This window comes from Marmota flaviventris, chromosome 19 (assembly GCF_047511675.1).
Source record: "Marmota flaviventris isolate mMarFla1 chromosome 19, mMarFla1.hap1, whole genome shotgun sequence".
NCBI lineage: Eukaryota > Metazoa > Chordata > Mammalia > Rodentia > Sciuridae > Marmota > Marmota flaviventris.
Window position 1 is genome coordinate 19,959,427 of NC_092516.1, and position 27,475 is coordinate 19,986,901.

General features: G+C 48.5%; 1 protein-coding gene across 5 annotated transcripts in view; it reads right to left on the minus strand.

The window, feature by feature from the left end:
• Positions 1 to 1,061: 1,061 nt before the first annotated feature.
• Xpo6 (exportin 6) overlaps positions 1,062 to 27,475 on the minus strand; it is a 103,347-nt gene continuing 76,933 nt past the window's right edge. For all 5 annotated transcript variants that reach the window (XM_027948406.3, XM_027948408.3, XM_027948404.3 and 2 more), the window contains 12 exons: positions 25,163 to 25,322; positions 21,662 to 21,754; positions 16,674 to 16,818; positions 14,835 to 14,981; positions 13,868 to 14,057; positions 9,927 to 10,082; positions 8,785 to 8,899; positions 8,435 to 8,606; positions 6,655 to 6,816; positions 4,516 to 4,614; positions 4,141 to 4,371; positions 1,062 to 1,687 (listed from right to left, as the gene is read on the minus strand). In XM_027948406.3, coding sequence (XP_027804207.1) covers positions 1,586 to 1,687; positions 4,141 to 4,371; positions 4,516 to 4,614; positions 6,655 to 6,816; positions 8,435 to 8,606; positions 8,785 to 8,899; positions 9,927 to 10,082; positions 13,868 to 14,057; positions 14,835 to 14,981; positions 16,674 to 16,818; positions 21,662 to 21,754; positions 25,163 to 25,322 — 1,772 coding nt within the window. In that variant the 3' untranslated portion in view covers positions 1,062 to 1,585. The remainder of the gene's footprint in view (positions 1,688 to 4,140; positions 4,372 to 4,515; positions 4,615 to 6,654; positions 6,817 to 8,434; positions 8,607 to 8,784; positions 8,900 to 9,926; positions 10,083 to 13,867; positions 14,058 to 14,834; positions 14,982 to 16,673; positions 16,819 to 21,661; positions 21,755 to 25,162; positions 25,323 to 27,475) is intronic.

Here is a 27,475-nt window from a genome sequence, read left to right on the forward strand (position 1 = left end):
GGCCCTGCCCATCAGTCCTGAACAAGACCCCCCAACACCCGAGTCTGCTCCCTCCCCTCAGCTGCTCCTTTACTGTCCCAGCTCCTGCCGGTGTTCCCTGTCCAAAAGTGGGGCCCACAAGGACAAGCCCCACCTCTCATCCCCCACCTCAAAGAGTAGAAAGCCGCCCCAGCCTCCCTAGTGCACAGGTGACGCCTATTTATAGCCTGGGGATAACTGGAGGCCGATGCCCCTGCAGAAGAGCAGCCAGCTCCCAAGCACCCCCTTCCAGCTCTGCAGAGGGGCCGACCGCAGCTGCCGGGGCGAGGGGCTGCAGAGGGGCCGCGAGGCATATCTGAAGTCCCATGCGAGTGTGCGCATGCACACACACTCACACACCTCCGGCTGGCCCAGACTAAGGCAAAGGCTTCCCATAAAGGCCTCAGAAACAGAAGCATCCCCCAACTCCCTCCTGCATCCTGGCTCACCAAGAAGCCGAGGCGCAGCCACTGCCCGCCTCACTTCCAGGTGAGCAGATCCACCCCGGCTCTGCCTGTCCATCCAGTCACGCTGCGTCTTGGAGCAAGAGCCTCTGCTGATCTGTTCTGGAGCATGCAAGCACGGACGCTGTTTCCACCCGGCCCTCACTCAGAGGGCGCGGGGCCTCACCCATGCCAAGCTGTCTTCTGGCACCCACGGCAACCTCTACACCTCCCTGCCGTGCTCAGGTGAGACTTGGGTCCATTGTGGGGCCCTTTGTGGGAGGGATCCTCTTCTGGGAGGGGAAGGTCCAGGCTCGCCATGCCAAAGTGCAGGGCCTGCGTCCTGCTCCATCACAGGCTGCCTGCTGGCCACACCCACTCCCGGCACTGAGTGCGTTTTTCCACATGGCTTAGAAGTTTAGGGTGTTTTCTAGAAGACCGTGGGACGCAGTCAGACCCCACCCCGTCAGCACCTCTCTGCTGTGATTGCCAAGGGCAAAGAGGGGCTCCGGGCGCCCTTGCTGCCCACTGTGCCCCCAGCACGGCCCACTCACATGGAGGAGCCTTGAGGAGGAACGGAATGAAGCTCTCGAAGCGGAATTTATAGAACAACATTGTAAGCTTTTATTTTCCCATTAAGCTTCTTAGTTCCTTAGTATCACAATGGAATGATGAGAAAACAAGAACAACAACAAAAAAAAAAAAAACCCAGGAGTCTTTGCAAATCCCTGACAAAGAGCAGGGACTTCAAGGCAATCGGGCGGGCTCCACAGAGGCAGCGCCCACTTGCGGCTCTCTCCATGGCGGGCTGCGCCGGGAGGGTGGGGAGGTGGAATGGTGAGAAGGTGGCACTGTTGTAAGCTGTCCTTGGCGTTTCTGCTCGGCTGATATGCACATGATCTGCACGGCCCACCCCTGGGGGTTGCCAGGGGCTCCCTGGGCTGGGACCTCCAGCCAGAGCTAAGATGGGCCCTGAATCCAGGCAGCGTGGCTCAGGGCGTGAGATTCCGGGGGGGTGGCCAGGCCTGTCTGGGAGACATCTGCGGCAGAAGGTGGAGGTGGTGCAGGGGGCAGCAGCCCGTGTCCCTCAGGCAGTGAGCAGGCCGCAGCGGCACACAGGGCTCCTAGAGCTTCACGGTGCCTGGGGGCAGGCTGTCGTTGCAGAGTCTGTAGTAGCGCAGGTCGTTGACCAGCCTGTGCACATTCTGGGTGAACGAGGGCAGGTCCTGGAAGGCAGGGGACAGCTGCAACTAGATGCAGGGGGCTGCGGCCCACGCCCCCAACACCCAGGCCCCACGGCGAGAACCTACCAGCTGCTCCCACACCCGGGGCCTCAGCAGGCTCTGGAGCTAGGCTGAAACGCATAGCCTCAAATCCTACCTGCAGAGCACTATGGGGGAAGAAAACTCGCAGACACGGCCTGGGCCCACCACACCAGGCGCTCCTGCAAGCAAGGCTCAGCTCAGCTATCAGCCCACTAAACCCTCCAAGTGACACTGCGCCACAGGCTCCGTCAGCAGGACACATGAGGAACCTTGCTTGTTACACAGACGGGAAGAGAGAGGGTCCAGGTGGAGTCAGTACGCCTGCTGCCAAGTCCAGGTTCTCTGGCTCTGGCATGGCTGCCGCAGGCAGGCAGCAAGCACTCAGCAACATCCAGACCCTTCCCACACAGGGCTCCAGCACTGCCGCCAGTCAAGGGTGACGGGTGTAGAGGTGCACATGGCACCCCCTAGTGACCCAGCAGGGAGCAGCAACCGTGGGAAGCACCAGGGCTGTGAAGTGAGGGCCTCACAGTTGGAACCATGTCCCACTGACACCTGCTGTGCAGGCTGAAATGAGCAGCACAGTAGGCAACACAAAGCTGACACCACCCTGGCCGGTGACAGGACAAGGCTAAAGGAGCCCTACGGCTCTCCTCACCCACCCACCCACCAGGACTTCTCCTGTTACCCCAGCTTCTCCAGAGCCTGGCTCAAAGCTGGCCTCCTCCTCTGCCTGGACTCTCCTCTTTCCTGGCCGGTCAGCCTCCTGCTCACAGCCCTCTGGGCACCCCTGGCTCACCCTGGGGCTCTGGAGCCAGAACACCCAGGTCAGGACCCTGCTCCCTGGCTCTGCAACTTCCAAATGCCGCCGCTGCCAGCTGCCCTGAGCCCGGGCCTGAGCCATCCATGAGGGGAGGGAACAGCACCTGCTCCTCAGAGACCAAGGAAGCCCCAGCCCACAAGGGCCTGGAGTGAGCTTTGCTCTGGGCCCAGAGGGTGCTGTGCTGACTGTCTTCTACAAAAGACGGGGTGAAGGCAGAGACTGGCGCTGGGCCTGGGCGGGGAGTACACAAGCACACAGCATGACTCCACACCTCACCCCCAAGAAAACCAACCAAGGGATGCAGCACACAAACACCTCATCAGAATTTTCAGTGGAACACAGGAATTTGTTTCTCCATTTTTAATCAGCACCCTGGGTGCTTATGATGAATAACTAAATTTAGAAACCACTGTGTTAGTCAAGAAGCTACTGAGTGCTGTACTCAGAAACTGGTCATTGGGATTTGGGCTCTAGGAAAAAGAAGCGGGGAATCCAACTTAGGTTCCTAAGTGAACCTCAAGCTTAGGATGGAACAGGAAAGATTCAAGGAAAGGAAGATTCCAAGACAAGGGCCAGCAGGACCTCAGTCTAGGAGACACTTTCCCGGTGCTCATCAGAGGCCAGAGTGGCAGCAGGCAGCGTCTGCCCAGCAGGGGACTCCCTGGAGAGGAACTGCACAGGCTGCTCAGCAGAGCCGAGTCAAGAGCACCAAGAGCACCAGGGGGCCTGGTGTGCTGGCACCAGGGTGATGGCATGAAGAGGCAGAGCCTGGTCAGACACGGTGGTGCACACCTGTAATCTCAGCCACTTGAGAGGCTGAGACAAGAGGTCACAGGTTTGAGGTCAGCCTGGGCAACTTAGCGAGATCCTGTCTCAAAATAAAATAAAAAGAGCTCAGGATGCAGCTGAATACTTGCTTGGCATGAGGCCCTGGGCTCAAATCCCCAGTACTACCAGAGAGAGAGAGGGAGGGAGAGAGAGGGAGGGAGGGAGGGAGACAAGAGAGACCAGCTCCCACCCAAGGTAATGCTCAGGCAGGGACAGCCCACCGGATGTCCCTGAGGTAGAGAGCACTGGTGCTGTAAGGGGCCCTCCATGGCCATGGAGCACGTCAGCCCACACTGAGCTGGAGCCAATCTGGAGAGAGTCCAGGCAACCTGAGTCCGTCTCTGACCCTGGGGGCCCACAGCTGCAGCCCCAAACACCGGTCTTCTTCATTGAGTTTTAGCAAGAGTGACAAGTGTGTCTTCTACCACACTCTACAGTGTTGGCCCTGCGGGGGCTCATCCCCCCCAGAACCCTCTAGTCAGGGTGTGCTCGGGTGGGGTGGGTACGCACAGCAAGCTGAGACAAGTCCCTTCTCTGAGACAAAGCAGCAGGCCTCAATGGCTGAGACTAAGAACACTGCGACAGAAGCCAAGGCTGGAGAGTATGTCACCCAAGCACTGCTCAGGCTGCTACCAAGTTGCCAGCCGGCAGAGCCCTGCCCAGAGGACCTAATGTGCCTGAGGCAGTCTGCCCCTCGCTGGGCAGGTGCCCCACCTGAGGCCCACACTTGCCCTCCTTTTGGCCTGGACCTTTCTTTCCTCACCCGATCCATCTTGAAATTCCGCCCCAGCACATTTTTCTGGTTGGCATCCACACCGTCACAGCTGGTCAGGAACTCTGGAAGGAAGGCTGCAAAGAAGCCATCGAAATCGACAGAGGCCATGTTGTAAATGGCAATGCCAATCTCCTCTTGCAGAAGGTCATGGGACTTGTGAACCAGGACCTGGAGCAGCACGTTCACGAACTGGAACAGCATGGTGGTCCGGAAGATCTTCTACGGGCAGAGGCAATGGTGAGTGGGGCCGCCCTCAGGCCCCTGGGCCTGCCCCAGGTCCCACCTATCCCCCATGATGCTCCCCAGTGAGGAAGCTCAAGGACACCTGGATGAAGGGCTCTTTTGGGAGAGAGGGGCACTCACCTTGTGGTACAGCTTCTGCTTGGTGTTGAGCGTCTCCAAGTAGAAGAGATTCTGTTTGAAAAGGTGGATGTCGGGCTGGAGAAAGGACTGTCCAAAAGCCTGGAAGTGAGACCATCAGGTAAGGCCTCCCAGAGCCACCCTCTGTGACAGCCACCCCATGCCAAAAAACCTGTTCCCAGGTGTGGCTCCCCACACCGATGCCAGGACGAGGCCCAGCTGGACTTCTCAGGCTTGGCTAGGTTTCCACGGTGCTCCCTGGAGTCTCCAGGCTAAAGTCTTCCCCACTGGCCTTGATGTCTACTTCAGCCTCATCTTTCACCTTTTATAAGAAATCTCTAGAATCCCTTCACAGGACCTGACTTTAAAGCAGGAAGCCCACAGCTCTGGCCAAACCCCTCAGCAATCTGTGTGTCTCCAGTAAGTGACCACCTCCCCCTTCCTCGGCATTCCAGGCCTTCCAGGCCCCGAATCCTGAGAGCTCCTCTTGATCAGCTGCATCTGCCTCAGGGTTAAGTGACCACCAGTTCTGAAACTGCCCTGGAAGCTCTGGATATAAAAATTACTAGTTCAGGAACAAAATGAAGCATGCCCCCCCAAAACACCAAGTGCCTTGATCTAATAGAAAGTGACCCTGGTAGGAAGGGAGGCTGGTGGCCCACAGGAAACCTCTCTGAGTGTCACCACTTCATCATTCCACCTGGGCTGCTGAGAGGGGGCTCCTGTAACCCCTGCTGCAGCCCTGGGACCTCCATAATGATAAGTTTCCACTGACTTATTATTTAACATCAGGGTTACTGAGGGTGACACAGAGGCACCTCCTGAGGCTGCCGTTACAGGAGTCAGTCACCGGCACAGTCAAGACACATAGGATTCCCACTGACCCAGAATGCTCCCTCATGCCCCGTGTAGCATCATCTCCCGCTGCCCCTGGGCCACGAGTGACACTCTGTGTCTCTGCTTCACCTTTCCCAGAATGTCCCATAATGGCTGGAACCACACAGTGCACAGCCTTTGGGGTCAGGCCTCTCCCACCTAGCACAATGTACCTGAAATCCACGCTTGTTGTTTGCACCAATAATATGTTCCTTTGTATTTCTGAGCAGTAACCTACTTTACAACTGTCCCCGTGGGTTCACCCCCTCACCGGCAGATGGACATTTGGATTGCTTCTGGGTTTTGACAATTATGAAAAAAGCCACTTCAAATAAATATGTACAGGTTTCACTTATCTTTGGCAAAACCCTTAGAAATGGCATTGCTGGGTCACACGCTACCTATGTTTAACATGTAAGAAATTGCCAAAGTGTGAGACTGTTTTCCAGAATGGTTTTTACCAGCTCTGAGTGTGGGACCAGGCCTCAATCTTCCCAAGAAGTCTTACGAGCAAGGACAGAATTTAAGCTTGAGAGAGGCAAGAGGGGAGCAAAGTCCTGAGCACCCCAAACCCCAGCCTCAGCACAGCATGGTAGATGGAAGACCCAGCAGGCTGAGGTTTTCTGTGGGTTGGGAGGTGGGCGGGAGGGAGGGAGGGAAGGAGGAAACCCTCTGCCCAGCTTCCTGCGACAAAAAGCCTGTACTTAAAAAAACCTCCACTTAGATGAGGGCTTAGAACAAAAATGTTATCAAGCCTGCTGCTGTAACAGCTGCACTGACCTGAAGGTGAGGACTGATCCACGGGGGTGCATTTCCCCCAATGTGGTATGTGCCAGAACCATCTCTGAAAAACGCAGACTGCTGGGCCCCTCCCAGAAAGACTCCCATTTTCTTCGTCCCCGCTTCTTGCACACTTGGGGCAATACTGCTCTACAGTAAAGCAAGCTGAGGTCACACGTCCAGGCTGGTCACACATGTTGTCTCACTTACCTCAAAGCCAACCCATCACACAGGCAGTAAGAGCCCCACTCACAGGTGAAGAAACTAAGACCCCAAGACGCTAGTTAATAATACAGACAGGCAGGCGGGGCTGAGCTTCAGACCCAACCTACAGGGGTTCAAAGTCAGTATGCCAATGTGGTCAGGCTGGGGAAGTGGGACTACGCGCCTGAGAGGCTACCCAAGGGCAGCAGTTCAGTGGGCCCAGGTGGCCCCCAGGACACTCATCTGCTCCAGGGTACGTGCTCACTGGTTCGTCCCCCTTACCTGCATGATGGCACTGAACTGGGGCTCATTCTCCATCTGCTCCTCAGCAATGCCCCTCTGCACGCTGGCCAGGACAGTGGACTTGAAGAAGTACCGCCAGTTGTGATGGAGCGTCCGGAAAAGGAGTTCGAACAGCTCAGCCTTCACATCAGGGGAAGGGCGCTGTGGGGACACACACACACAAGCTCAGCCCTTTCTTCATGCAGCTCAGGGAGCCACTCACAGCTGGTGCCAGGGCAACACAGAAGCCTAAGAGACACCAGGTGAAGCATGCAGTGTCAACAAGCCCCCTACACCATGTCACTTCCTGGGCAGAAAGCTTCAAGCCCCTGGAGGTGGCAGTTCACACCAGAATGCTTGAGCACTGGAGGGCACTTGATTCAGAATGCACAGGTCAGTGCCCACGGCCCTTTCTCTGGTAGAAGAACTCAGCTTTATACACTAGGAGAAAAGGCTACGGAGCAGAGGAACAATTAGGAATATGGATTTTCTGTTGAGAAAACAGCCAATTTGATGTGTCTTCTCTTCCTGATTGTGCTGTTCCCTTTCCCAGGATAAAAACACTATCCCAGCTAACCTGCTGGTCTTCCACAACCTCTGAGGCTAAAGACAGTAAGATCCTTAAAAGCAGGGCTGCTCTCCATAGAAAGAGGGTTTAAAGAGCACTCAGGAACCACAGAAAGCAGCACTACAGAGGACCCCTTGGTGGAGGCCGCAGGCTGAGCTGATTGCTCTCTGGACTCGCCTCTTCTTTCGCTGGCAGCCTGGATTCTGAGAGGAGCAGGGGGCGGGCTCAGCAGGATTTTTTAACTAAAGAAAATCTCCAAAATTACTAGAGAACATGCAAGTCACATGACTCCAGATGTCTCTGCAAAATTCAAAACTATAAGGCCCAGCCTTAATTAAAATTAAAACCAACACCTCGGGTCACAAGCTTCCATGGTAGAAAACCATACAGGGCTCACATGTATCTCGTGATGCAAGGCACTCGCTTTGGTCTTAGTTCAGACAGTTAAAAAGGTTAGTTCTTAGTTACATAACTATTTCCAGAAAGCTCGAGTTACAGCTATACTGACCCTGCACCTTGTCATGCTGAGGGCTTGTTTTCCAAGGACCAAGTACTTTCCTCTAACAGTGACAGGTTTGTTTGGTCCCAAGAGTTGCCTTGCATCCTTGAGACCAAGAATGCTTTTAAATGGAAAGGTAAATCTGTCGTGTTGCCTGTAGAAAACCACACAGCCCCCGACTTTACAAACTGACCCTCCTTACCGACCAATCTTGTGATGACTGGCCTGCTAGGCTTATCCTAGACTTTCTAACTAACTTGACCAATTTAATAAGATTGTGTCAGCTGAAGGCATTCTTTCTTGGAAAAAACAAAAACAATTTTACAAGAATATTAAAACAGGGTTGGGGTTGTGGCTCAGTGGTAGAGGGCTCGCCTAGCATGTGAGAGGCCCTGGGTTCGATCCTCAGCACCACATAAAAATAAACAAACAAACAAATAAATAATAGATATTGTGTCTAGCTAAAAAATAAATATTTTTTTAAAAGGGGGGGGCTGGGGTTGTGGCTCAGCGGTAGAGCACTGGCCTCACATGTGCGGGGCCCTGGGTTCGATCCTCAGCACCACAAAAAAATAAACGAAATAGAGGTATTGTGCTCAATTACAACTAAAAATAAATAAATAAATAATTTTTTAAGAGCATTAAAACAACTAACAAATGCACTTTAGAATACAAGGTGTTTTTTGAAAATTCATTCCCTCGGCCCTGCGTACCTCTGCAATGATGGGGTACACCTGCTCCATGCACAGGGCGATGATGCTGGGGAGGAAGGGCTTGAACACCTGGCCTGGCTCCTGCACCACCACCTGTAGGATCTTCAGGAACTTCTCCACCACCCGGCAGCCAGTGCTGCCTTCGTGGAGGATGCTCTCCGCCAGCTGCTCTCTGCAGACAAGACACAGCCATATGATAACTAAAGAACTCTGTCCACAGAGCACATGAAAACCAATGCTTGTGGCCAATGAAGAAAGGGAACAGAGACCCATACTTTGTAGCCAGGTCCCGCTACTTCTCACTTGAATCTGAAAAGCCTGAAAGCCTGGGCGGCGGTGTGCGTGGTTACCTGGTAAACATGTTGAGAAAAGTCTGTATGATCTGTTCAGTGAAAGGCACACCCATCTGTACTCTAAGGCCTCGAAACAGAGTGAGGAAGAAGCTCAGCATCTCATCAGTCACATCTAAATAAAAGGACAGAACACGTGGTCAAAGCTCCACACACGGGGCAAACAGCCCTCGGCTTGACTTCTTTTGCAAACTGCACTGTCATCTCTCTCTAATGCTTCCTGCTGGAAAAAATTTCCCCAGTACCATCAGAGCCAATGATGGAAAGTGGAAAATGATTAAGGACCTGCTGAGAAAACAACTCTGGTCCAGGGAACCTCTGCCTGATGGTTCACAACAGGAAATGGAGGTCAACTGAAAGCCTCACTCAGGGCCTAGCATCCAGCCACGGTCAAAATTTTCTTTGCAGATGGATCATTTGGGGCCCACGCTGATGGAACTGTTCACAGCCGCAGCCACTGCTCTCTCTGACCAAGAATCTCTGCAGCTGGGTCAGGGGTTGAGTGGCTGAAGTGGATAATGAGGGTGTACCAGGCTGCATGGCCCTGCTCCATCAAATGAATTAACTGCAGAAAACACTGGTCACAGTTGGTGTGGTTCCTCCTCCAGACCTCAGCAACCGTCTGGCTCTTACTGCACATGCTCAGCTTGCAAGAGGCAATCAGTGAACACATGCTGAGAAGAACCCACACTTCTCTCACAAGACTGGCAAGTCCACTCTAAATGCTCTCAGGAGAGCCAGACAAGTACACCCAGAGAGCTGAAAAGCCTGTCAGTGACAGTGTGGCAAGGGAACAATCTCAGCCAAGCTCACCTTGCCACATACACAGGCTGCATAAATGAAAGCATAAATGCATAAATGCTCTCTTGCTTCGTGTGTAAAGCCCCTTACCCTCTCACCCATCTGTCTTCCCCGCTGAGGGAACACAAGGACTAGGAAGGGGGCTGCAAGTGACTCGCTGCCACGCGACAAGGGCCAGAGGCCACACTCTCCAAAGAAACAGCACTGCCCTCTGCCTTCCACACCCCAGTGTTCCACCAGAGCGTGCCAAGGCCTGCACTGCGCCATCCTGGCGCGCTCAGGAGATCTAAGCAGGCCTGGTTAGCACGATGCCCACGGAAGGCCTCTGGGCCAGCTCCTACCTGACTGGTGGATAAAAGCTGGGAAGAGGGCCAGGGAGACCTGAACGGACTCCTGCAGCGACTGGTAGCAGATCTGCCGGGACTTGGTGGACTCCCCGGAGATGTTCTCCACAATATCTTCTAAGACACTCAGTGTCTGGTGGATAATCACTTTGGCTGCAAATCAAGAATAAGGTGCAGGCTGTAAGTTATCTGAGAATAAAGCACAGACGAGGGAACACAGAGGGAGGGAAAGACACCTGCCACGGGGTCAGGAAGACGGTCACACTCAAGTTTTGCTGAACAGTTTCCCTCGATTCCTTTACATCTTCTCCTCTCTCACCTTACCCCACCTTTTTACTGCCAAGACTCCAGGCATCTGCTTGTACAGGCTGTGCCTCTACCTACCAGCAACAAGTTCACAGAGAAGAAAAAATGACTCGTACTTCCAAGTTAGGTGACATGGACTTAATCAAAACTATAAGGCACTGAGAAGACTGGTGAGAAAATAAGTGTCAGAAGGTAATTACCACACACCACAAAGGACACATGCAGATCAAACCTTCTCCTTCAACTACAGATGCTCCCCGGTCTGCCAACCCACACTCATACCCTGCCGTGCAGTGCAGTGATGCTGGATTCAGAAATAGAATGCCCAATCAATCCTTGGCCTAGTAGGCCTGTAGGCTGATAATATATAATTATTATTATATGTAATCAGCAATACACAACCCTACAGTACCCTGTTGTACGAGTTAACATCAATGTTTCACAAAGCACAAGGAAAAATGAAGGTGGTAGACAGCCAACAGGCAGGCGGTCAGAGAGCCCTGGAGAGAAAACCCAGAGGTCAGAAAACAGCTCTGAGCCTTGGGCAGGATCCTCCTCGGTACACGAGGGAGAGCCCACAGACCCCCTTTGCAGTGCTACGAGGACGGGACACTGGTTCTGAATAATTCTAACAAGGTACCTGGAACCTAAGAAGGTCCAGGACAGGAAGGTCCTCAGCATGCGTGGAGACCCCCAGGGCTCAGCACAGGCCTGGAAGACTCAACCTCCAGGCTGAACCAGAACCAGGCTGAGAGCCATCCTGACCCGCAAAGCTCCCCAGTCCAAGCTGAAGCCACTTCCAGGGCAGGGTATGGCAGAAAGAAGACGTGATCAGGGAATGCACAGAACTGGGTCTGACCCTGAACTGTGTGAGAAGCTGAGTCTTATTTTCCTTATTTGAAATCACGGGTAGCTCATATCACCTGACCTGCACGACTGAGGGTGGAAGAAGACGGGCTCACAACAGGCCCTGTCCACTAAGACCCGGGGTGGTGACTGGAAAGTAAAGGCAAGGCATGACCAGGCTGAAATGAGCCCCCACAACGACGGCAAGCACAGGACACCCACCCAGCCAGGACCCCACACACAGGGCAGGTGTTTCCCTAAGAGGAACACGGCCCTGGGGAAGCAGTTTAGGGAGAAAAACCAACAATCAAGAGACGAAAATCTGACCTCTGACTTAAGAAAATTAAAACAAAGAGCAAAGTTTATTTGGCAAAATTGTAAAAGTCAGAAATTGAAAGCATGGTAAGTACATAATAATAGAATGGTACTTCTATGGGGACAGGATATTATAAACCCTTCTAAACCAGATTCCCAAGGAGGCCACAGAGCCACATGGCAGAGTCCAGCCTTTGAGCCGCTCAGCCAGGTGGGACCCCTGACCCACCACATTCCCTGGGTTTCTAAGCAACTTACACCTGCCAGGCCTCGGGGGGAGGTACCTCTCCAAGGACAGACTGGCAGCCACCGGAAAACTGACAAAAGTGATGCAATAGGAAGTGCACACATCACAGTATCAAACTCTCTGGGAACAATCAGATAACCATTCTACAAGAGAACAAGTATGGACTCTTCAAAATGCCAATGTCACGGAAGTCAAAAAAGGGGGACGCTTTTCTATATTGAAGGAGATGAAGGAGACAAGACAACCAAATATAATGCACAATCCAGGACTTTTACAAAGCAACAAAGACATTTTGATACCAACTGTGGGAGTTTTCAATGTGGTCTCAATGCTACGTGACACTGTGACAATGGTTACCATCTGGCTGTGCTGATGGAGTTTGGGTTATGGAAGACTGGGTTACATAAAGGTTCTAATTAGGTTCCATGTAAAGTTTCCAAATAAAGATCAGGCATTCAAGCACCTATGTGGCAAAACATTAGTAGCTGGTGAATCTGGGTGAAAGACATATATTTGTTCATTTTCTTATTCTTTCAACTACTCTGTAGGTTTGAAATTTTTTCAAAACATAAAGTTGAAAGAAAACCTTTGAATCTTCATTTCATTGCTCTGGAATCAGGATGTAAGAGCCACCTCATAGGGTCACACAAGACTGAATGACACTCTGTGCACCGAGTTTCCCGCTCGGCACTGGCACACTCAGAACCACGCACAGTGTTTCCAACCATGTTCCCTGGGGGAAAGAGATGCTCCTCTGTCCCTAGCACCCGCTCTGAGGGTGCGGCAAGACTGCACACAGCTGGCTCAGACTGATGTGATGTGAATGGAAGTGACACGTGTCGCTCTCAGGCAGGACCTCTGGGAATGCTCCACCCCTCACCACGTGCCCTTCCCAGTGTGAGCACAGACTGAAGGGGAGGCTCATGAGCCTGGAGCTTGAGTGGCTTCCTGGGCTTTGTGCCAGGCCAGACGTGAGCAGAACTATTTTCCCCTCACAAGAAGCCACTAAGTCGCTGGGATTGTTTGTTACTACATAGCACAATCTAGCCTGTGCTATGACAGGACGACCACATAAAAGAAAGAGAAAAGAAGATGGTTAAATCTCATAAAACATGATTCCTCCACAGTGCCATGTGCCCTTTGCCACGTGACCTCCAGGGCAAGCTATTTAACCTTCCTGGACCTTGGTTTCCTCATGGATGAAATCAGGATAATAGCACCTAACTCACGGCTAATATGAACATGAAATGAATGTTTAAAAAAATACTTAGACCCCAAATCAGAAATATCAGACTTAGAAGACTGATGCTGAAACTATCAGAGATTTGATGATGGGCATAAAATCATGGAGGCGAGAGCTTCGTACACGGTATGCCCTCGATGATCAGCTGCTCTCACCCAACCATGTCACTACAAACATACTTAAAAGTAGAAAAAGGAAGATAAACACAGCATGGTTAAATGGCTTCTTTCTAAAATACCAGAACTGGTAAGATTTAAAGAGTTTCCTTCTTTATACTATCCTACTATTTTTGAGCAAACATATATTGACTTGTTTATAAAACACTATTTTTAAATAGAATGCCAAATATTAATACTAGTTGACATTTCATAAACCACTGTTGACATTTCATAAATGACACCCTTATTATTTTCTTCTTGTAAAAACAGACTACAATTTAGAATTATTTCTATAATATTTGTTATTTCAGGAAGATTTTTCAGGGAAACCTGTCACCTTTTATTTAAACTACAGCTCTCCTAATTCATTTTTTTTTTTTTTTAAACAACCAAACTTCAAGTACCACTTGTGAAAAAACCTCTTCCAAAACCTCTGAAGTAGTTGTATTTGGGAAAGATTCAAACTCATCTCACAAGGCAGTTCTAAAGTTCATTTTCCCAGTAGAGGGGAATGGCTTTCTTTGCTTACGCAGTCTCTGAAATGGGTCAATAATCTTGGTGGTATTTATTGACGGTATCGTCAAGGGTCTTCTGTGGATGTCTTCCTAGGGTCTCCAATGTTTTTCACATTTTAATTAAGAGAAAGGGCAGCCTGCACTCAGGAAATATGTCCAGCTGCTGTGTTACCTGGGCTCTATGGATGAGCTGGACCCACCCCCACAGTTGACTCAGCAGTGACTGTGGACATGCTCATCTGCCACAAGGGAGAGCGATGTCTGCCTTGCTGTCTTCCTTGTGCTCTCCCAGTCCAGGGGTCACTTACTGTCATCCAGTGGCATCTTTCTCTGGGGGGCGACGGCATTGGGTTTCAGGTTGCGATAGTCCCGAGACAGTGCAGAGATGAGACTGGCGTGGTTGACGGAGCGCACGGGCCACTGCTGCTCGCTCTCAGGTAGGTTGGGCCATGGGAGCAGTAAGATATTGGAGAGTGCTCGGCACACCAGCACCTGGGCCTGCAAGAGATCCAAAGGCACCGTGAGGTCAGAGAACAGAGCAGACGGCCATGCCTGACCGAGCTTTTAGACGCCTGCCTGAGAGCTTAGTCACCAGGCTCCTTTTTTCATGACTTAAGTGCAGTCTGCAGTCCACCTCCAAGGTGACCCAGGCAGGGAAAAGAAGGGCAGAAATAACCCCCATGTCAGTCCAGCAGCCCCCAGGGCTGCCCTCAAGAATCCTTACTGCTGCTCACACTTCCTCTCCAACCCAGCACCTGGGCATTACAGAGGGAAAAGTCCCACTGAGGACACAGCATCTAGCCAGGACCTTGGCAGCTCCTTCTGACAGTCTTGGAGAAGCCACTTACAACAGGACTGCGAGGGGACTCGTCAGCAGGAGCGCACGTGCACACACTCTAAAGAACCTGCCCCACCCCCTACCGCACCCCATTCCACTTCTTTTTCTAGAGAATACACTTGCCTGGAACTTCTCAACCCACAAACAACGCAAACCAGAATGGTTTGAACCAAAAAGTACACAAAGAGGATTCTCATGACGCTGGCCAAATCATGAGACTTCAGAGCAGCAAGACCTCTCCGCATGTCGGGAAGACATTTCCACACCTGCACTGGCACTCAGTTGGCCTCAGAAAGGGAAGGAGATGAACCCCTGAAGTGTGCCAGTGTTGGCATGGCCTGTAAGCCGAGAGCGCACACAAAGCCTGCCTCTTCTTCTTCCGCTTCCCTGGATCTGAGCCACATGTCGTGGGGATCCCAGGGTGTCCTGGGTCTCACCTTATCAACAAGTCGCTGGGCAGAGGCATCTGTGATCCTGTTGAACACCTTCTGCACTGCAGGAATGCTGATCAGAAAGACAGGCCGCACAGTGGTGGCTAGTGAGACCAGTAAGTGGCACGCAGAAAGCAGCAGCTTGTCTTGGACCTGGAAAAGGAGAGAATATGTGAGCGCGCCACATGCCCTAGGGGACTGGTATTTGAGGCAGCCACAATCTGAGCTCAGTTCTTGGCTGCCAAATCATACCAACAAGGCTCTACCTCCAGAATTCTTCCCAAGATAACTATCAGCAACAAGGTTCCTTCTTCTTTGCCACATCCATAGCTCCTGCCCTCGAGCCAGTATTATTTCTTCTAGACTTTTCTTCACTGTAACTGGTATCTCTAAACTCAGTCAATTCTTAAATTCTTAGCTCAAGAATCTACAGTGGATCCCTGAGAGCTGTCACATCACACGGCACACTCCCTGGTACAGCATCTAAGTCTTCCTGCTTCAAACAATGTGGGATTCCTCAGCTCACTCCTCTGGCTCCCACCAAGCCAAGACTTCCCTCAGCCCTTCCTGTCTGCGCTTCATCAATCAACTCATCTCACCCGCTGCTTTGACCTCCACATGCCTATCAAAAATTGGGTGTAGGTGTCACTGTCACTTTCAAATTAGCAAAAGAGAAAACCTGGGAGTGGGGGGGGTTAGGGATTGAACCTGGGGCCTTATGCATGTTATGAACATGTCCTGCCACTGAGCTATACGCCCAGCCCCAAGAAAACTTTTTATAGATAGGACCTAATGCTGGTAAGACTGTGATGGCCACAGCACACCAGAGTCAAGGCACGCAGAATTATTTAGGAAAGAAATATCACTATAATTTCCTAGAACCACAAAATATTCCAACTTTTAACACTATGATCTCTACTTATCTAAGGAAATGATCTAAAAGGATAAAGCTACATTCATGAATGCATGCATCTCAGAATTATCTAATTTTTTTTCTTTTAAATGGAGGCAGCCATAAAGTCCAGCAACAGTCAGGTCAATTATGAAATACACTCCTAAGGGGATATTACAGCTCTTTTACAAATTATAATTATAAACACAACACAAATTTATAGAAAAAATACATTATTATTATTAAAACAATACATTGTTAAAAGTGGTACAAAATGCTATGCATGATTAAAATTACATTAAAAAATAAAGAAATGTAAGCATCTGTATAGTCTAGTAACAAACTGGAAGTCTTCTTGGAGGACAAACTTCCTCCAGACTTAACCTCTAACTCAGTAATCCCACTTATGGGAAACCATACCCACTAATGTATACAGAAAAATGGGCCGTTAAGGAGAGTCCTTTCATCAACAGAAAATCATAATAAATCCCACAAAAGAAAGCACTGGCCAATGTGAAAAACTGTAGTTGTTCTATGCCTATTTTTTTAAAAAAGCAGGGGCCATCTCCAGTTACCTACCAACTTTTACTTATGTATGTAAAATAGAAAAAAGTCTAGAATAATATATAACCTGCAGCTGACCGTGCTGCCCCTGGGAAGAAAGTGTTTTAAGGAAGGGATTAAAGAAGGCAAAATTTCTTACTCTGTGAACATGAACAATACGTTACTTTTTCACAATGAGAATGCGTCATGTGGGACTAAAAGAATTAAAATTTACCTGCATTACCTGGGTGCACGTGGACTACTACTATGAAGGACACGAGCTAGCCGTTACATCAGAGTAGTAAGAATTATCTGTTGAACTTTGTTTAATATTTTGATTTTATAGTAAACAAATCATAAACAGAAGGACAGAGAATTAGATAAAAGGTGTGGTCTTCACTATTTCAAACCTTGGTGTTGATCAGGGGTGTGATGGCATCCATGGTGGTAGAGACGAGTGTCACAAACTGCTGCGTGTTCTGCCGATGGGCTTCGCTACAGTACTGTGCTAACCAGTGGGAGTAGGCCTGGAGAGCAGCCAGGGACTGAGCATGCCTGCGAAAAGGAAAGAAGACGCGGTCCAGAGGGTCAGTTGAACATTCATAAAACTTGTTCCCACAGGAGATAAGAATTCAACCCGATAGCTGGGCATAATGGTGCCCACCTGAAATCCCAGCTACCTAGGAGGTCAAGGCAGGAGGATCACAGGTTCACAGTCAGCCTCAGAAACTTTAGACCCTGTCCCAAATAAAAAGGACTGGGGATGTAGCTCCATGATGAAGTGCCCCTGGGCTCAAAAACATCAGTACCCAAAAAAACAAAAACTACCCACTGTGCTGGCTGTCCCCGGACATGGCAACAGCATGGAAACCATTTACCTGCTCACAGAGGACCTATTAGTGATAATGAACATCCATAGATTCAGGTAAATACTAGGTATTGCAGTTTTACAAATAAAGCTTTGACCTAAGATCCCAAAGCTTAAGTTTCCAGCACACCACACATCTGGCTAGAGATTAACTGAGGCAGCAAAGACTCTGGTTTTGCAAAGGATGAACTGCATCTGACATATGATAAAATATACATCACAAAAGCTCATAATTCTTCCAAGATAACACCAGACCATGCAATACACCTAAGTGTAACCTCTCCTCTTCCTGTTAAGAACTATAGAGTACTCTGTGTAAGGTGATACAGATGACCTAATTTTAAAAGATCAATCAACATGGAATAATTTACTATCACCCTTATTTCTTCTGGATGATCCAATGGCCTGGTCTCACGTCAGCCCCTCATGTCCTTCTCACACGTTCTCAACACTTGCCCCGTGTTTCCCCACTCACTGATGAACAGGATTCTCCAGGATCGCCCCGCCCCAGACTTGGATCGTTTCTCCAAGGAGCTCTGGCTCTTATGCTGGAGACACTACTTTAAAAATGGAGATGGGGGTAGGCATGAGAGGTGCACTGCTGGGGGATGTCACAGTTTCTGGAACCTCTCAGTAGACACAGGACAAAGGTAGACATATGATTGGGGGAGCTATTCTAGATTATCTGGGGCAAATTTAATGTGTAGTTCACAATTAGTTAGATCTTCAATCCAAAAAATTATGTATACATAAAGGACAAATGGGGAAATGTGAATCTGGACTATCAAATTATATTACTGTATCCATTAAATGTATTAAGTGCTGACAATGGTATTATGGTTATGTAGAAGAATGACCTTATTCCTAGGAAACACACGCTAAAGGATTTGTGGGTAAAGTGACATGTTATCTACAATTTACTTTCAAATGGCTCAGAAAAAAAAAAAAATGAGGGCATCTATTCTGCTTTTACCATATTCTATAAGTTTGAACTTTATCAAAATAGGAAGAAAAGGTTCTAAGTACCCTAAGGTTTAAAAAAAAAAAAAATACACACACACACACACATATATATGCATGCCAATCAAGAGTTTGAAATTCAGAGAGACCAGGCAGTTATTTTGTATTTTATATTCAGAATCCATTGATCATTTTACCTGAGTTCTAAGCATCAAAACTAAATAGGAAGGACATCAAAGTCAGTTTTTGAAACCCAAGAATCTCAGTCAGTCTACCACATTTGGAGCGTCTTACGGCTGAAAAAGGCGAGGTGGTGGGGGTGCTCTCAAACTTCCTGAAACTGTAAGCTGGGGAGTTCATGAGCAAATTGGTGTCTCACCCAGAGGATGCATCACGGCTTCCTCTAATTCTCAAAGTGGAAAGTAATAACTAAGGGAAAAAGTTTAAGACCACAGTATATAGATTCTTCTTAAAGTTCACTTGTTTAATGTGCAGCTCAAGAATGCTCTACAACAGGAATAGCAGCCTTCTCTCTCTCTCTGTAAATACAGTGCACGTGTCTTAGGCTTTGCAGGCCACAGACTGTCCCAACTACTCAACTCTGCTGAGTGTGAAACAGCCACAGGTGATATGCAAATGACAAGGCAAGGGCCTGTTCCAATAAAACTCCTGTTAAATTAAAAAAAAAAAAAAAAAAAAATTCCAGGAGGCCATTGTTTTGGGCTAAGCTGCTGCACTAGTCCAACATCCCAGGCTAGAAACCATAATGCAGTCACTCAAGCTCAAGTTCCACACCACCAGGCTGAAACTAAGCTATTTACCCTGCCAGTCCTAGAATTCAGGATTAGACAGAACAGCCAAATTCCCCAAACAAGTCAGTTTCAAATGGCATGAAAATGAAGTCCCTCTGACTTAATCTCTACACAAAAAGGCAATCTGAAGTGAACCAGTTATATTTCTATTGTTCTGTGTTCTTGTCCCAGCTTTCCAGGGAAGGTAACTTTGAAATGACCAATCCCCTTTTTGTTTTTTGTTTCTGTTTTCTTTAATCCTTTCTATATCTACTAAACCAATGTTCTCTCTTTGTTCTCCCTTAAACAAAGATGCTCTTGTTGTTCTAATGGATAAACCCAAAGCACTTTTCCTAGAAAGGTACAGGAGAATACTTGGGGAACACATTCCCTCAGGGATTCTGATTTGGTAGGATGGTGTAGGCATTTGTTTGATATTTGCATATTGAACTTCAGATTATTTTGAAACAAGACATCCAGGAACGGTCGCACGAGGAGGAGGGTCTCTTGCTTAACTCACTGGAACGCTTATTCTATTTTATGGAATTAAGTATGGCCTGATTCTAGAATCCAAAAAAGGCAATTAAGATATTTAACTTGTTGTCATTCTGTCCTCGGAAACTATTTACAGAAACATGCGGGGTGGGGGTGGGGGGGCCAGCTGTGGTACTCTACTCTAGTGTGAGCCACTTGATCAGGACAGACTCTGGGACAGGACCCACCTCAGCCCTGCCCTCTATCCCGACCATGTCACTCTCTTAATGGCTTCCCATGTGTACAGTCCTCAAAGTGTGGTCCTAAGAATTTGAGGGTACAGAGAAATAAAGATGAACTGAATCTAAAGAGAGAAGTGCCCTTAAACCTTTGGAATGCAAAACAAGCAGGTCCTGAGTGAGCCAGCCAGTGTCCTCAGCCCTCCTTGTCTGCAGAAAGTAGCAGCAGGAAGCAAGGACAACAGCTAAAGCCAGGGAAATCAGCAGAACCTGGCCTCAGTCCAGCCCCAGCCACTGTGGCATTGTCAGTGTTAACACCCCAGACCCGGGGGTGGCCTCCACACTCTGAAGAGCCTGTGCTCTCTTCCTTCAAGGTATAAACCTTGATTTCCTAAATAAATCTGTGTGGCTTGTTATCTATGTGTGCTCAGATTCTTTTCCTTCATGTGGGTCAAGGAATCTGTCATTCTGAGTTGAGGTTCCCTTCTCCAGGACTTCCTTGGGGCCTCCTCCTCTTAAGACAGTCCCTGGATGTCTTGTTTCAAAACAATCTGAAGTTCTTGTCTAATATGCAAATATCAAATAAATGCCTACACCATCCTACCCAAATCAGAATCTCTGAAGAACTGTGTTCCCCTAGTATTCTCCTGTACCTTTCTAGGATATTATGATACATGTGTTTTGGTTAAAAGAGCATCTTTGTTTAAAAATATTTGGCCTTTCAGCCGGGCACAGTGGTGCACAAGTGTAATTCAAACAGCTCAGGAGGCTGAGGCAGGAGGAGCAAGTTCAAAGCCAGCCTCAGCAATAGTGAGGCACTAAGCAACTCAGTGAGACCCTGTCTCTAAATAAAATACAAAATAGAGCTGGGGATGGGGCTCAGTGGTTGAGTGCCCCTGAATTCAATCCCTGGCACCAAAACAAACATCAACAACAACAACAAAATATTTGGCCTTTTGTCTTGGGTTCCTCCAGTCCCTTCCAAGTAGTGAAATACAATCTCCTGTTATTGGTAACAAGCCCTCTCAACACCCCTGAGCAAATGTTAAAATAAGGGGATTTCTGGAAAATCCCTAGATGGGCACAGGATGGAACCTAGCTGTCAGGGGAACCTTCTGCTCAGAGGGTTGAAGCTCTGAGTCTCACCCCTAAGCTTTGAGGAGGGTAGAAGGGAGTGGAGGTCACTCTGATGATTCATCACACACTTACACCTCCTAATGAGGTTCCCATAAAAACCCAAAAGCACTGGGTAGAGGCTCTGCCAGCTTCTAGAGAACCAATCGCCTGAGGGCTGGAGGCTCCTGCAGGGCAGCTGTGCTCAGCTCCATCCGCCCCACCCCCCTCTCATCCGGGGTTCCTGGGTCTATTTTGTAATACCCTGTACAAACAAGTAAACCAGCAGCCTAAGGGTTTTCCTGAGTTCTGACCAACTCTAGGCAAATTCTACAAACCAGAAGAGGTTGGGGCAACCTCAACCTGTTGCCAATTGGGCAGAAGCACAGGGAAACAACCTGGAGCTTGTCTCCAGCATTGGAAAGAAGGACACGGAGGGGACAGAACTGGGAACTGAGTATGACCTGTAGGATCTGACACTACTTCCAGGTGGTGTCAGACTAAATTAAATTATGAGGACAGCCAGCTGGTCTCTGCTGCTTGTGAATGGGGAGATACATCCACCCCACCCCTCATCTGGCCTCAGAAGCATCTTGGGAATTAAAACTGCTGTTTTTTCCACACATCTCGGTTTCGGTGAATGGGCTCTGGGCAGGCTGATATTCACGGCATTTAAGGAGCTCCCGTGTCAGTCCTGCGGACCCTCCCAGCCTCTCCTGCCACACAGTACTCACAGCCCCTTCACCACAGCTCTCAGCTGCCTGATGGGGAGTTCCCCTGCCCCAGCCACTCCTGCCCACCCCTCCTGTCCCCAAAACCCAACAATCCTTCCTCCAAAGTTCAAAGCCACTCCCCCCTTCTTGTAGCAGCTCCCACTCTTCCTATTTTCTATAAAATGATCTGGGGGTAAATGGTGCTTCCTGAGAAGGCAAAATCCCAAACTCCACACTTACACATCAATGAGGTCGGGCTTCAGCACCGATGGCACAGCAGTTTCAATGTTGTACAGTTTTATCTGAGATCCGTACAGAGTGACCTTGACCAACCTGTTGGCAAAGAGGCAGGTTAAGAAAGAACATTCAGCTTAGGAACTAAAGTGACAAAATTAACAAGTTTCAACAAGGAGAAGCCCCAGGACATACTTTTCTTCCCCATACCAAAAAAAAAGAAAAAGAAAAAGAAAGGAAGGAGAGAGGGAAGGAGGCAGGGAGGGAGGGAATACATTATCATCATTTTTTTTTCCAAAGAAAAGAATCTGTGATGTACATAAAGATTTATATAACAAGGATACTAAAAGCATTATCTACATTACTTAAAAGCAAAATAAATATCCAACACAAAGTATGTAATATAATATTCGATAAAAACCATGCTAGAGGTATATTTAATGACAAATGTTCAAGGTATTCAAAACGTGAAAAGGCTCTTATGTACACACACAGAGAAAATGTCCTAACTTTTCAAATGTGTATCTGTTAAGGAAAAAAACCCATCAAAATGTGCTCTTGGTATCACTTGCTCTTAGGGGTAGGACGGAATAGGTAGAGTATGGATGATTTTTCCCCCTCTATTTTTCTGTATTTCTATAATGAATAAACAATGCTTTTATAAATGAGAATTAAAAAAAAAATTTTAAAAAGCAGACTTGTTCTACTGAAAATTTATCTAAATAGGTTGACAAAGACCTTTTTATAAAATTTGTAATGTTAAAATCAACTTAACTTTGACTTAAAACTTTGTCTGACTATAGTGCTGAGGATGGAACCCGGGGCCACTGCACACACTAGACAAGTGCTCTCCTGCTGAACCACACTCCCCGTTTTGGTTTTATATTTTAAAATGGTGGCTTTAATGGCAATATAATTATATCTCAACAAACACATATGCCTTTTTTGCTGATATACTCATTGGTACCTTGTTTTTCTCCTGCGAGCATCTGAAAACTCTGTCCACATCAGTACACAGAGATGTTCATCATTCTTTCCTTTTGTTCCTACTTCAGTGTATTTATACGACATTAAACTATTTTCAATATTTTTTGCTATAAGTAATGCCAGGGTGAATATCTGTGCATGTCTGAGTCACTGCAAACTCCCATTCTTGTAAAATTACTTTTAAAAGAAAATGTATCAGATGGAATTACATGTAACAAAGAAAATGCAGCAAAATGTCCACTGCAGAATCAGGAGGGCGGGTAGCGATATAGGTATTCCCCACACAATTCTCTCAACTTTTCTGAAGGGTTGAAAATGTTTATAATAAAACATTGGAGGACAGAGAGAGAGGGGAGCGAATGTTTTTAGGGTAAACAGAGGTCAAGTGAGCCCAGGATTGCTCAAGAGCTCACTGTATACAAATGAGCATTAAGTACAGTAACCAACAGCCGGCTCCATTGGGAAAGTGCCTCTCTCCCCAAAGAGGAATCCCACAGCTGCCAAGGCCCTAGGCTACTCTGCATGGAAACCTGGGCACAGGGCCATCAACTGGGGAAGTGCTACAACGCCAGCTGCCTAGTCCCACCCCCAGGCAGATTCTGCAGATGTGAAGAGGATCTGGAAATCGGCACCTCTACAAAGCGACCAGGACTGATACATGAAGGCCCACACCCTGGAAAACATTCCTGTCTGATGGGAGAAAATTCAGGACTTTATTCAAACAGAAAACCACAAACTGCTCAGGGCTGGAGAGCATTCAAAAAGGGTACTTCCAGTGAGTCCAGAAAGTGAGGGTGAAGAGCCACGTTCTTCATTTGAAGCCCAAGAAAGTGTTGCTAATAACTAAGAATCAAAACTTACCTCTCAGTAAGCACCTACAATGTGATAAGGCACTATGTGCACCTACTATTTCTCCTGTTCCACACTAAAAATGGACTTCTAAACATGTCCCTCTTAACACATCTATATTTCACAGTTTTCACATTAGGTTTGTTCTATGTGACTTATAAGTGAAAACACTGCTAATCACACTAAGTAGTGAGATTATGTGGCCACAGGAGAGCCTTCCCTCACACTTTATTCTATATAAAGACAAAACAGTAAGCATCTCTAAGCAGTGCAGAAAGATGTATAAACAAGAACTTACAAAATAGCAGCTTGGGATCTCTGCCAATCATCTCACTACATAGTTGACTGACAGACATTTTGATATTGCTTACAGAGTAATTCAAACAACCTGTCTCATCCCTGCTAAACATCAGTGGGAATGGGCCTCGTACAGGATGAAGAAGACAGACAACTGTGGAAGAGGAAAGGCTGTCGTATGGAAAGCCTGACATCTGAACTCAGGAAACTCATTAAAATTCCCTCTTATAAACCACGTGGACTAAGATATTTGCCAACTCTTGAGCCACAATTTACTCACCAGTAAAATGGCCTGATCTCTCAAAGTGTAGAATGAAAAAAAACCCATTTTGAAAATGTCCTTCTATTGGATGCTGCTTTTATTATTATATTATCAATATTTATTATTTATTTAGTACTAGGGATGGACTAAACTCAGGGGTATTTTACTACTTGGCTACATCCCCAGTCCTTCTTTTTGAGACAGGATCAAGTTGCTGCAGGTCTCACTAAATTGCTGAGGCTGGCCTCAAACTTATGATCCTCCTGCATCAGCCTCCTCAGTTGCTGGGATTACAGGCACGAGCTATCACGACCAGCCTTTTATGAATTAATATCAATCTGCCTTTTAAGGGATTTAAAATTCTTAGTTATCTCTGCTTTTAAGCTAAGATTTAACAGTTAAAAATCTGGTACACACGTAATTAAGCTCTTTGAGCTTGGTTTCCCTGTGTCTTACAGCAATAAGGATACTGCACCAAGGAAAGCAGCAGGTGCCTAGGCGTCAGGCTGGAGCCTCATCCACCAGGTGGATCTAATCAATTCACTAGCTAGTCTGGAATGATCCAGTCCCCTCTTACGTACAGCTAGAATAAAATCAGCTGGGAAATTTCTTCAAGGGACCTCAGGGGAAGCAGTAATAAAAGATGCCTGTTGGTGAAAGGCTGAGACCAGCTCTCAGGCCAGGCCTCGGAGCCACCCAGCTTTAACTCCATAGGACCCTAATGGGACAAGACCGACCAGGAAGAGCCCCATAGCTCTCATATCTGGCTATTAGGATAGTGACGCTGTCCCCTTAATGTGGCTTGCTCCTATGAGAAAAGTCATGGGGACTGACCTGCTCTGGTTCCTTCTGAGTTCAACCCTGTCTCCACATCTACACCTCAGACAGCAGTGGAAACATGGGCCAGGCTGCGGACTGCTGGATTAGACGCGAGACACTGTGCTAAGTGCCTTACCACAACAGGCCTGTAAGAAACGACCCCCACTCCACTTTACAGATGAGCAACCTGAAGTTCAGAGAGGCGAATGTGGCAGAGCTGGCACCAGAGGGGAAGTGTGCGGCAGGTGAAGCAGCTCTGCAGGAGGAGCGGCCCCTGGGGGCAGGCGGCCTACCTCTCCACCACCGTGAGGGCGTCGTTGAACCTTGCAGCAAACACATCCCCGATGAAGTACTCGGCCAGGCGGCCCACGGCCTGCAGCAGGGAGCTCAGGTCTCTCAGGGAGCAGTGCAGCCGCCGACAGTCATTCTCCGCTGTGATGTTCAACCTGTGTCCTGCAACAACGCGCCACAGTTTGTCACAGGAAGAACACGCTTCAGTTAACACAGAATACCTCGTCCAGAGCAGCTGCGTGGGGCAGACCCAAGACCCCAGGACCCAGTGGGGAACAGCCCAGCTCCACCAAAGCCATCACCACACGCACTTCGGAACAGACTGCCTGGGGTGATGTCACAGACAAGAGCCTGACCTGGTTCCTCAGGATCCTCCCAAGATGTGGATGCCATTAGTTTCACACAATGAGGACTGGGGGGGGGGGGGGGGGGGGCAGTAATTTGCCCAACATGGGTTCTATCTCTAAGGCAGAGCTGGTGTTCTTAGCTAGGTGTGTGGCTCCAAACCTGCTGCCCTACCCAGGGCCCCTCTCAGAATAAAACCCCCATGGCAGATAGCAATCCCCCACTAGAAGAACAGGGTGCATCCCACATTACACCCAAAAGGTTTTTAGGTGGCACAGACTAGAATAAAGAGCCAGGACTCGCATTCAGAGGACATGATTCCCTGCCATTTTCCGGCTCCAACCTCACGAGCCCTTCCAAGTCTCAGTCTTCTCATCCTTAAAATGGAAAAGGGGCTAAATTCCATTCACTATTTTAAGGCTAAGTCAGAATGCATAAAGAAAACCTACAAACCACAGGGCACTGTTCAATGTCATGACTATCATGAATGAAGAACTAGGGATTTTCTAAGACCTGAAGTTTCTTACTTTTCGACAGATGTCCAACCTAGGAAGGGTGCTAAAATGAAGGACAAAAATATCCTTTATTCAGTCAGTCCCTTCTCCTCACTATGTCCACAAAGCAGAGAACAGTAAGGAGGCAGGCTAAGGAGAGACGGAGGCAGTATCAGTGAGCTCCCAGCCCCGCCCTTGAGCGCCCACAGCTCTCTTTCAGATCTGCTCCCTCCTCAGCCATCCCAGGGTTTTACCTGTCACCAACCCTCTTCCCCAGGAACTCTACGACCACCTACCAGCCATGAAGACCCCCGTGGTGAAGGGCCACGCCCCCGCAACCAGCATAGCACCTTGTACTAGTGAGTGACCATAAGTGTATGAGTATTTTGGTGGCCGTCTAGAGCACGACAGGGGTCTCCAGGAGTTTGCCTTCCTCTTACTGTCCCTCAATTATTCACTTCTGTTATTTAAAGATGAACATGGACAGGAAGCACCTACTCAGAGGAAGCCAGCGAGAGAGAGATACAGACACACACACACACACACACACACACACAGAAACCGGTGATTGCAGCGGCAGCAATGCCCTACAATGACTCTACACGAACTTCCAAGTGATGAGGCCAGCAGTGGTGCCTGTGACAGCCACCAAAGGAAGACAAGCCTGAGAAGGGGACACTTTAGCTAGGGTGTTGTCACAGCAGGCCACAGCCCAAGGAACAGAGTGAAAGAAGGAAAAACTCAAGGAAGGGCAATACAAGGAGAAGCAGTGACAAAAATCAGCTCTGACCTGCCCCCAATTCCCCGCTTCCTCCTCCTCTGCTCCACAGGAATGGGGCAGCGCCCTGGTGCAGAAAACAGCATCCCCAGCCTGTCGGCAGCTCCACGGGGATGCTGGGTTGGCAGCTCAGAGAGCAATAGCTCTGCCAGCCGAGCAGGGGAGGGCCAGGCAGACAGCCCACGGCGTGGATTCTGGTCATGAGGGAACACTGCCTTCGTGAGCCACAGAGTGAGACGGCCCTAACTGTCAAGTTAACAAAAGTGCCACAACTGCACACCTTCTGAATGCCAAGGTATAAGTGCAACCAACTCCCAGGGCCAGCTTCTAAAGCCTGCTGCTCCTTCTGACCAAACCTTAGGGTTCTGTGAGATTTAAACTCTAATGAAAAAGACAACCTGCATAATGATGTCCATCACAGTCCACCACCCTTGCTAAGCCCCTGCCTCTACCTTCCCCTCCCACCCCTATCTAGAGTTTGTCTATTCCTCCGTGCTCCCCCTCCCTACCCCACTATGAGTCAACCTCCTTATATCAGAGCAAACATTCGGCATTTGTTTTTTTGGGATTGTCTAATTTCACTTAGCACTATCTTCTCCAACTGCATCCATTTACCTGCAAATGCCATGATTTTATTCTCTTTTATTACTAAGTAATATTCCATTGTGTATATATACCACTTTTTTTTTTTTAATCTA